We start from the raw sequence: 12,269 nt of genomic DNA, 5'->3' as shown, positions 1-12,269 counted from the left end.
CCCTACAATCCGTCACACCCAACACTATTAGACTAATGCATGTATAATATGGGGGTGGCCCGAATTGATAGACTTTTAAAATAATCTACACTCTAAATGTTACCTAAGATAACACCGGTGATACATATTTTGATCAAAGAGGACAATATAAAAGAACAAAAGGAAAAATGTTTATATATTTCAATCCAAACCAAAGATTTCAAACAAACATGCCTTATCAATGATTGGATTGATTTGGAATGTTGGGCTAAAAGTCTTAAATTAGTGTCATAGCAGCAAAAAACTAGGAGGACATACATGGATCCATCCCACAGGATAAAGGGATCTTTCATTTAGAATTGTGAAAACTTCCTCCTCATTTGTGGCTTGACACTGTCATACAGAACATCCCAAGTTAGCAACAAGCAGTAATAAAACCAAGCCCTCTTGAAAACAAGTGCTAAAATAATGCAAAACCAAGCCAACAAGAATGTAAGATTGCAAACCAGATACTAACAGAATTAGATGCTGATTCCTGCTTTGGTATGATTAGTGTAGTCATATAAAGGGTTCCATTCTCCTGCATAATTGAAGGACATCGTCGCATATAAATTTCAAATTCTGTAAATCATTTTATCAGATCAAGTTCTTTGTTTTTCAATCATAAAATACTGCAGAGAAAGATTTAAATCTCTATAATATAATGGCATGTACTTAAAAGCAACCATAGAAGACAGAAAGAAAAAATAATAATCTAGCAGCATTAAAAGCACTACAGTAAAATTACCAGACAGTAACCATTCTCGGATTTGAGATTGGACTGTTCAGATTAACCTATCACTAAATCAGTTTTAAACGATCTCGATCATTGTTTTAAAAGCACTGTGTGATGTAGTTACAACAAGGAACATATTTCCCACACATGACAAGAGTACATATATATTAGAGAGGGGAAAAGAAAAAGAAACTCAGTTGCAACAAAGATTATTTGAGAATGTGAATCTCATTTATTCTGAATCTACAAGAAAGGCACACAAGCCAATTTAACAATTTTTATGGTTTTAAAATGATTCTTACAAGAAAGGCACCAAGTATACCACATGTTTCCAAATCCTTATCTGTATTTTCTTTAGCAAGATCAAGAAAGTCCTCCATTAACCGCATCGACTGGAAAATATGAAATCAACACTTGTTAAGCAAAAGTAATCTGCAAGAGTCATGGCCTCTATGAGGCTAATTATATACAGGAAGAGTCCAACAGTGTTTTAAAACTGAAAATAGACAATTAATGGGTCGTTTACATTGCAAACATACTTTTTGTTTTCATTTTCTAAAATTTGTGTTAACTTTACTCACTGACTATGTCACAAGAGATTCATGAAGTGGACAATTTTCTGCATTTTCGGAAACAATGTAAATATCAAAAGAATTGCTTTCATTATTTCCAGAAATGCATCATCCCAAACTAGTATTTCATTTTCTCTCCATCATAATGGTTCACTTCAAAAGTCTCATATCACCTCTTTCTATTTAGCAAGTTAAAATAAACACATATATTAGAAAATGAAAACAAAAAATATTTCCACAAAGTAAACAGACCCGTACTTTGTTGTGCAATGTTCCAAGGTGCAGTAATGATTCTTACAATATGTACATCTCGCACGTTCTTTGATGAAGATGATTCATTATCTGAGTTTGTTGATCCATCTCCTGAATTAAAAGCTGTAATATGAGAATTTTGTTCATCTTGAGGTACTGCCTCTACACAACAGAGTGCAGGGGATGGTGAGGACTTAGTTACTTTATGATCTAAAAAGGATATATGGAATTCCATAATACAAACTGATTTAAAAAGTCCAGTTTTTGGAATGATGAAATCCCAGCTGCTTCCTTACCAATCAATGACCCTTAAGCTGCATCCCACCCAAACATAACAAGTTAATGTTGTATGCTACAATAATATATTCTTACATTGGTTTTTGATTTGAGATTCAAATCGTGAATCGGAAGAACTATCTTTCGAATCATGAATAAAATCTTATTCTGAATTATAAGATACATAATCAAATTAAAATGTCTTTTTCAACTAAAAGCAATAAGCATACACATGATATATCATATGCGACTTCAAAATATTTCAAGATTTAATTCATAAATCAAAACGACAAAAAAAAAAAAACGGTTTGTTACATAGTTTAGGGCCAAGTTGTGATTCACGTGACGTTGATGAATCGACATTCATCTTGTGATTCATGTCTAAAATAGACACCCGCAAACATATATTGAATGGTTTCGATTTAGTTTCAAATCGAGATACAACTTGTACTAGATACAATAAAAACAATTAACTAGTCTAACTAATTAGTGTGACTAGTACTGTAGCTAATAACTTCTTGTATGTATAGTAAGACATTGATAACCGTGATTCTTAGACTTAATATGTTTTTGATCCACTAAAATATCCCAATTTTTTATTTGATCCATCATTTTAAGTTATTTTCAAATGAAAAAACCTATTTTCTGGTGTGTCACAATTTCTAACCTACCACATAAGCTACTACAAATTACACAATTACCAAAGGTACTTGAGAGGGAAAAGGAAGATTTGTTTTCTTCTTTCCCCTTTGAAGGGATAGGAAAGATGAACCAAAAGTTATAAGGAAGATGTTCATAATCATATTACTTAAATGAAAATCCTCTTTTATACAAATCAAAAAAAGTTTATAGAAAATCATAATTTTCCCCAGCCAAGGGAATAGGGATAATCCCTTCAAGAACAACAAAATTCAAAGCCAATTTAATTGGTAGTTACAAGAATCATATTAAACTACACTTTAACATAAAATAAAAAAATAAAAAATCATGCAATACAACTAGAAAGAGTTATGTGTAAATGAATTATTGCAAGAGTAATATAATAAATTGTTATACCTTGCTATTTCTTTGTTTTGAGAAATAATAATGAAGTGAATGATGAGAATTGAGATGAGAAAGTGTACCAGCGTGGAATCAATGAAAAGAGGATCATGTCATTTAAAGCCCAAAGCCACGTGGCATTCTAAGATAGAGTAGAGTATATATCACCACTCAAAACGAAGAAATTTATTTTCTCTTTAAATCCGGAAATGGACCCATGCACCCTCAATGGTAGTAGGATTAATCCTCCCAAGACAGAGTATTACTTTCGGTAAAAAATTCCACCTTCGAGAGATGTTTAGAGGTTAGGTCTAGAAAAGGACTGCACTTCATTATGCGGGGAACTTAGATTTGATGTCGTTCGGGTTTTATAAGTCATTAACGACAACCATATGTATGAGATGTACCATATTGTAAAACAAGAATGTAAAGGTAAATAGTATTATCATATAATTATTGAGATATATAATTAAAGTGAGAAATATTGTAGGCAAAATACACTCTTTTAATTTAATTTTATGTAATAATTATGTCATTTTTCTTTTTATTTAATCAATTTATTCAATTATTTAATTTTTATGTAACGATTTGATGTTTTATATCTTAAAATATCAATAATATTATCATTTTCTTTTTACATAAACTCAAAATTCATCAAAATCTCTAAACAAAACATATAAAATTCATTATCAATTTTAAGAAAATTTATGTATTTATCAAATCAAATATTCAAATAAATTTATATCTTCATCTTTATTTGATGTTGTTGGAGATGAAAATATGAGTTTATTTGAATATTTGAGTTATGAATTTGATGAAAATTTAGATTTTGTTGAAGATGATAATTAATTTAATGAGTTTTGTTTGAAGATTTTGATAAATTTTATGAGTATGTGTAAAAAAAATAACACTATTAATATTTTAAGATATAAAAGATAAAATCGTTACTTAAAATTAAATAAAAAATTAAATTGAGAAAAAAAATAATTAATTAAATTGCTATTTGAAATCAAGTTAAAAAATATGTGAGATATTTTGCTAATATTTTAATATTTATTTATATTCTATTATCATTTTACTTATTAGATTAAATAATAAGACTTATTAGATTTTTATTTTTATAATTAATTATTTAGGAGCCTTAATAATATTAGTACCTATTGGTGGTATTAACTCACAATAACATAATTGAAGTTAAAGAGAAAGATAGAATTGAACACAGTGAATAATCTTCTTTTATTGATCACTTTGCTTAAAAGGGTTTACAACTCACAAAACTCAATTGCCTGAACTTATTCTACATTCATCTCATGTGCCTTTTTATATTAATCATACAATGTTAGCTCTATTCAACAAGTAGTTGGAACATTGTAACTAACTTTGAGTAACCACTACTAACTAATTTTGAGTAACAATGCAGATGGGCCACATATATTCAACAATCTCTACCTTGGCACACCAGCCAAGACCTTGCTAGTCAGCTCCACTTTGCTCCTTAACATTCAATATGTCTAAACATAGCCTGGATTTTATCAAAGGAACTGGTTTTGTTATCATATCAGTTTGATTTTCTGAAGTGTGAATCTTCACCACTTTAACTGATCCTCCCTCAATCACATCTCTAATGAAAAGGAGCCTGATATCAATATGTTTGGTCCTTTAATGGTACATTGAATTCTTGCACAAGTGAATAACACTTTGATTATCACAATGCACTTCAATGTATTTCTGCTAAATTCTCAGCTCATTCATCAGCCCTTTAATCCGCAATGCCTCTTTTATTGCTTTTGTGACAGCAATGTACTCAACCTCAACTGGTGAAAGTGCCACAATGTGCTGTAGAGCTGCTTTCCAACTGACAACATTTCCATACAAAGGGAAAACATAATCTGTGAGTGATCTCCTTTTATCTTCTTCACCAGGTTTCCCCATGAATCAGCTTATTAGGCTTAAAGCATATGCCAAATCCGACCTTGAACAAACCATTTCATACATTGGCATATGGTTCTTGGACATTCTCTTCTCTGCATATTCAGTTTGAGGTGATTGTGTTGATGACAATTTGAAATGATTTGAAATTGGCGTTGCAACTGGTTTTGCACATTCCGTTCCAAACTTCATGAGGACTTTCTCTATATAGTCTACTTGTGAAAGGACCAACTTTTATTTTTCTCTTCTTCTTGTGATCTCCATGCCAAAGATTCTTTAGGCAGCTCCTAAATCCTTCATTTCAAATTCTAACTTCAACTTCTGCTTCGGTTTGTTGATTTCCAACTTGTTCCTTGATTGTTGATCCTTGTAAGACATATATTTCATCGCTTATTTTATCTTTCATTATCACAAACGAACCCAACATGACCTTCAAATAAACTCCCTCACTGTATTGCTGCCACCTCATAGTAATTCCTTCCAAGTGTACAACTATATTCCACCCTTGTTAGAGAGTTTTCTTGTGTGTTGTGTTTCACCTCATTTTCCTTTTTCCCTCTTTTAATCCCTCTAATCCCTAATTTTTTTACATGCTTCCTCCAACACTTTCTTCTTCTAGATTCTAATTTGTTCATACAGTTTCTGCTTCCTCATCCTCTTCAACGTCCCTCTGCGGTCCAAAAAGGTGGTAACGTCCCTCTGCTGTCGCAATCATCCTCTCGGTCTAAAAAAAGTGGTAATGTCCCTCTGCGGTCCGCTTCTGTTTCGTCATCCTCGCGAAATCATCTTCATGTCCATCATCTTCATGTCCCTCCATAGTAACTCTTTGAAATCACCGATTCGTAACTCTTTTGAACATCTCAATTGAAGGATGGGCTTCTGACATTGACTGAGATTAGTATAATGTTGTTTTTGTTACAAGGAAACAATTCCTGCAGTAATCAGTGAGGAAGTCGCTCCTCTTGACATTGACTGGGATATTTCAGTGGAAAGTTCACAATTTGATTATATCAACTTAATTATTGCTGATTTCATTCTTGATTATATCAACTTAAATGTTTTTCAATTTTCAAAAAATAAATGCAAACAAAATAAGGATATTGTCAAACAATCAAACAAAATAAGGGACAATTAATAATGACTCCAACTTAAAATAAAAGAGTGTTGTCAACCCTCCAAATAAACACTTGAATATCTGGATTTCTTTTTCTATTATGTCACTCTTGAATCTATGAATTTCTTTGAATCATTCTGTGATGAGAAACAAAATAAGTTTTGCCTTTAATCCCAATGTCCACAATAAACTTATGAATAAAATAGCTAGGTTATAGTGACGAATGAAAATGGTGGTAAGCAGGGGAAGAGTGCAAATTATGTGTCTTAAAGACTTGCATGACAAACTTTGTATAATTTTAACTGACGACTTTCAAATCTTACATTCTCATTTTCACTATGCTAAATTTTTTTGCGCCCTTAAATCTATGGTTGTGTGTCGCCCAAGGTTTCAATTTTTGTTAGTGTCTCTTTGGAAAATATGTTTGCCAACTCCATGGTTATGTGTTGATTATTTCATTAGTTGTGCACATATTGGATGATTTATCTTCTAAGTTGCATGACATTATTCCTCTCCTAAGCTATATTCAAGAAATAAGTGTTTTTTTTCGACTCTTTATGTCAGTAATTTTTCTAAATTTATTGTGAAAAGAATTCATTTCATGGTCTATTGTTATTTCCATCATTTGCATTGTTTTTCTTTGCAGGAACTACCTCAACCTTATATTATTCACATATGAAAATTACACAACTTAGAAAATGGTTTGTGGAAGGAGAAACATTGAATGGATCTACCATTGGAGATAAAGTTCTCATTCCAATAATATAATTGTCGCCTTCAGAATCCAAGTGGCCTTTGATCCTTAATCGAAGACAATATTCTATATCATTATGTTTAGCACACGAAAACTGTTCACGATGATCAGAGGACGTCAAAAGTAAGTGTCTCTTTTTCATTAATTACATATCATTGTGATGACGCGACTGATAATTTTCTTTCTTTGATTTATTAGAATTCTATGTTTTAGAATACCAATCAATTCGCACTAATAGGAAAAAGGCATTATTTAAGAATGACAGAAAAATCCTGAAAGATCAACAACCTTTATTACAGCAGCAAACATCAGAATGAGGTGATATGTTTTGAATTTGTCTTATTGTAATTTACCTAATTTTCAAATGTTACAAAGTATATTATGGTTTGTGGCTTCTATTGTTCTGGCTCAAAGGGATAACATCAAATAATTGCAATCTCACTGGAAATTAAATATTTCTGCTTCATGTCACCTTTTTCTTTATAGGTGGAAAGTGAACACGAACTTCTTGATAACAATATTCACGCAGTTGAAGTAGAACCACTATCAAAGACTCAATTGCTTGTGATTGAACTAGAAAAATCGTAAGAAGCCAATAACGTATATGAAGTTCAACTTAACATGTCAGGGAAACACATTATGTATGCATTATGTTTGATTGAATAGGCAAAGTTGGGTAATTTACAATTAAATCTCCTATTGAGATGGCATTTTTGATACACATGTTTATTTGTTGTTTCAATAATATTTCTATTGCTTTCATTAAACGCTTACCATTCTAACACATCTTATACAAAATATTTCTAATTGCAAATTTAAGTAAAAGAAAGACAACAATAACAACATTAGAGCATTGCATGCTACAGATACATGTGTTTCCAAAAAAAAAATGAGAGTGTTCTCAATAAATTCATTAAATAATAAATTTCTCAAATTAACATTCGTTTTTATATTTTTGTATCAATTTTTGACCAATAAATTTACAACAATTCATACTTATTTTTTCATCATATAACTTTTAATACAAGTTATTCCTCTCATTACTTTCGTAATCAGGTTAGGCTCAACACTACATATGTATTAAGGGTCTCTACAGTTACTCAATTTGCCAATGTCCATCTCAGATGTTCATCACACTATACTTATAGAAACTTCAACAAAATCATAAGGTAACAACCTTTTCTTACCATTTAATGCACTCTTTCGTGAATATCTATTATTAGAAGTTTAGAACTGGTGATGCTCAATGGTGGTCACAGACTTCTTTATATATATATATATATATATATATATATATATATTTGTTTTGTATTGATGCATGAACACAATTTTTCATCAAATTGATATTATGTGAATTGGAGCTGATATTAGGTGAAAACAAAATATGGATTTTACTTCAACGTTTTGGGGGACTTTTAACTTTTTGTGTTACAAATCTCATATTGAATGAGATGTAAATGGAATCCAACCAAAGTGTAACATTTTGTATGTTCTCTCTCCCAGAGCCTTCCCATCCCTCTTAGGTTGGCTTGCTATATAAACCGTATTAAACGTGTTTATTAAATTTGTAAAATTGTTACCGCCTTATTTTGTTAACTCATTTATACAGACAATCAACTTAAACATACCTCCGCCTCATTTGTTAAGTCTGGTAGCATGTATACAATTTAATTTACTATATTAAAAACTCAATTTTCTACTAGTACTTTAATGTATAAACTTTCAATCATTTTTTCCTTTTTATTATGTAATGTTTCCTTATATGTTCTTCACTTATGTCTTTTGTTTTGTAATTTATGTTCTTTACTTGATTAAGTGTATATTAAATTAATTTATAGAAAAATTATTGACTCATATTAATATTATCAAGCCTAAATAAATTAAATTTATTATTAATAATTAAATAAAAATATAACTTTAAGACTAAAAACGTGAGGCATAAGATAGGTAATTTAATTGCAGACATCTTCGTATGATCCTAATATTTTATATCTTATAATTAACTAAATAGGATGCATATTATTTATAGTGTTTGATCTTGTACATGTTTAATATTTTACATCTTATAATTAACTAAGTAGGATTGCATATTATTTTAGTTGATTGTTTTTATAAGTTGCATGTATTGTGGAAATTTTTAAAATTTCAAATGTTAAAATTAATGACTTCGATCATTTTAATCATCGATCTTTGTGGTAATTGTAATTTTATTTATTTATTTTAAATCGAACATATTAAAATTTTAGTTTACAAACATTCAAACTATTATTAATATTAATAAAATAATCACAATCATTAACATTAAATGAATTTAGTAGAATGGTCAACAAATTAACTATGTTTTAGTTTCAAAACCCAAATAAAAAATTTATAATAATTCGGTTACAAAATATTAACTCTTAAACAATTCCAAGTACACATCCTACAATTATTTGTTTCAAAACTGAAATTCAAAATTTATAACATTTCGGTTACAAAATATTAATTATCAAACAATTACAAGTACACACCAAATACAAATAATTGCAAATGAATTACTTTAATTTCATGTCAATTAACACAATAAAATATTAAATTAAATTTAATAAAGTTTAGTAAAATAAAACTAACCAAAATTCAAAGAAACACGACTTTGTCTAACATTTTTAAAAATTTATATACTATATAAATTTACCAATAGCCAAAGTAGAAAATCAAATTCAAATATTTTTTGTTCTCTCACTCGCTTTACAAAACAAAAAACCCGACATATCTGAAATACAAACTTTGCAAAACAAATTCAAATGGACTATACTTTTCTTTACCATGTTAATGATCATGTTAATGGTCGGCATGATAAATATATAATTTATATAATTTCAACAATTTATATATAAATTTATTGAAAATACAAGAAAGAGTATTCACAATCTATGCAACTATCAATGACATTGATTACAAATTTGGATGGAATTACATTGGATATGAAATCAGTCTCACAAAATTAACTCAACAAGGCCAACAATACAATTGTCACTCATGTGACATGACATCAAAGTAACTTGCACCAAGGTATCACATACAATTTTACTTTCCAACTCGTAGCTATGACATAAGTTCAAGATTTGATAAAGAAGTTCAAAAACTTCTCAACACAACAACAACTCAACTTTTGGAAAAATGAGACAACATAGACAAACCATCCATTCTACAACATATGTGCAACCGCGAGCTCATATTTGAAATAAGGTTGTCAGATAAGAACTTGAAAGAATTATCGCAAACATACACGATCACAAGAACTTTTGTCCTAATAAACATTTTCCTCGATTCTACAAAAAATACCCACATCAAACAGGTAGAACATTTACACAATTTTTTTTAATAAAAAAACACACATTTTTATGGACAATTAATGACATTTTATTCCTTCCAATAAATAGGGAAAAAAAACATATTATGGACAATTAATTGAATTTTATTCATTTCCAATAACTAGGAACCCAAGTCACAGATGACGAAAGGGATATAAAAAAAATTTGTAAAATACATGAAGAAGTGGAGTATGCAGATGAAGATAATGAAATGGAAAAAAGGACAACTCATTATCCAAACCAAAAATCAACGTACAACAGAGCAATAAAAACATTCAGATATCATCATCAGATGAGGAGACAATCAAGACAACAGTTACAAAACAAAAACAAAACAAGATTATGATCGAGCATATTACATCCTTCGATGAAGAGTCCGTCCTTATACATAAGAAGAACCGAAAAGAATAAACCAAAAGAAAAACAATCGAGGGGTGTAATGAAATTGACCAATCCACAAAAATCCAAAAAACCAAATGAAAAACTGAAAATCAGGAATGCAAGATGAATGTATATCAATTGTATTTCAATTGAGTCTATCTCTTAATTTTAATTATCAAATACATTACTTTAACATTTGGCATTTCCATCAATCTCAATTTTACTACGTTACTTAATTTATTGAAGTCATTCGTCTAATCATGATACTCCTCTTCTACAAATTACATTGTTACAATTGTATATACATTATTGATATAGCTACTAAATTATGGATCATTGAACAATTGAGACATAAACCTTCATATTAATTTTTTTAAACCATTTAAATTAAAAAAAATAAAAAATATACCGGTGCAACTCACGAGTTAGCATCTAGTTATTCTTGGAATGAGCCTCCTCCTTGCATACAAAGCATTTCTTTGGTTTCAACTTTAATTTTGACTTATGTACGACCTATTATTTATAGCAATAATTAGGACTTACTGTTTAATTGTGCATTCGGCTGTTTATTATTTTGTCTATTTACCACTTTTATTGTCTATTGTTAGTGAAATTGTTGTAAGTGTATTTTACTTGCAAACTAATTTATGAAGAATTGTTCAAATATTTCCTTGATGTTAAATGACTATGTGAATGTCTTAGCATCGTTGAAATTTCAAAAATAACTTTCTACTGATTTTTTTGAAAATGCGCATGATATATTTGCTGTTTAAATTTTGACGAACTCTAAATGACACCAAAATTTAATCGGAAGTTAGGGAACAAAAATTTCGTCGGATAAAAATTTATTCGTGAAATTTTCAAAAGTTTTAATTTGTAGATTTATTGTAAAAATTTTAAGATACCGATAAATTTATCTGTGAGCAAGATGCGACTTGGTTAAGAAGGAACTTAGACACTGAACAAGATTATGTGACTTAAAGTCACACAATACCTGAATATTTTTCTAGGATATTAATATTTTATGGATGTATTAGTGAAAATATCTAGATATTTCCTTACTATGTAGTAAAACTTTGTAAAGATCAAAATGAGGAATTTCATTATCTCTTTTTGTGTATGGACTAAAATGACTTGTGTAAGAAGGATTAGATGGGAAGTGATTAGTTAGTAAAATGATTTGAAAATGTTTTTCGAGATCCGGTTAAAATTATTCTTCAAAAAATAATTTAATTGAATTACAGAGGATTATTATTGACAAATATTTTAAGAAGTCGCACTTTACTTTTAAATTTATCTATGAATTATGAGATGAGAGTAAATATTTTTACTAAAACAGATCTAGAAGTAAGTGATGTGATGTGATTATGACTAAGTGTCATAAAGGATAATTGTGAGATTTTATGATTAGTTTTTTGTGGTTAGAAATTTTTGAAAATTAATTTAGAATTGATATATTAGATTAACTAAGGGAAGGTGAAAAAACATTTCCCCATATAAAAGCAATTCATGGCCATCATCATCATTATTATCATCTTATTAATACTTTCTTTTGTTTTTCAAAAACATACTCTCTCATTTCTCTCCAAACCCAAACATTCTCCTTCATTTTTAAGCAATGTAGAAGCCTCCGATCACAAAACCTCCAACTACAAAGTTATTTCACTATTTGAGAGGATTGCAAAGAGCTAAGAATCATTAGTTGAGGTAGTTATTTCTCCATTCTTTTCTCTGAAACCCGTAAGCATACATATATAGAGGGAAAAAGTTATTATATATATATATATATATATATATATATATATATATATATATATATATATATATATATTTTTTTTTTTTT

The 12,269-nt window shown here is 29.3% G+C and overlaps 1 protein-coding gene across 2 annotated transcripts in view; it reads right to left on the bottom strand.

Annotated features, from left to right (window-relative positions):
• LOC101503169 (AMSH-like ubiquitin thioesterase 2) overlaps nucleotides 1-3,219 on the bottom strand; it is a 5,485-nt gene extending 2,266 nt beyond the window's left edge. The window contains exons 1-5 of one of the 2 annotated variants that reach the window (XM_012720012.3): nucleotides 2,911-3,219; nucleotides 1,625-1,892; nucleotides 1,057-1,146; nucleotides 497-559; nucleotides 298-372 (exon numbers count right to left, since the gene is read on the bottom strand). In XM_012720012.3, coding sequence (XP_012575466.1) covers nucleotides 298-372; nucleotides 497-559; nucleotides 1,057-1,146; nucleotides 1,625-1,813 — 417 coding nt within the window. In that variant the 5' untranslated portion in view covers nucleotides 1,814-1,892; nucleotides 2,911-3,219. The remainder of the gene's footprint in view (nucleotides 1-297; nucleotides 373-496; nucleotides 560-1,056; nucleotides 1,147-1,624; nucleotides 1,893-2,910) is intronic. The other variant, XM_004514623.4, reaches the window with a different exon arrangement.
• Nucleotides 3,220-12,269: the final 9,050 nt, after the last annotated feature.

This window comes from Cicer arietinum, chromosome 8 (genome assembly GCF_000331145.2).
Source record: "Cicer arietinum cultivar CDC Frontier isolate Library 1 chromosome 8, Cicar.CDCFrontier_v2.0, whole genome shotgun sequence".
In the NCBI taxonomy this organism is placed as follows: domain Eukaryota; kingdom Viridiplantae; phylum Streptophyta; class Magnoliopsida; order Fabales; family Fabaceae; genus Cicer; species Cicer arietinum.
The sequence above is the reverse complement of the archived record's forward strand: the minus strand, read 5'-3'. Positions and strand labels throughout refer to the sequence as shown.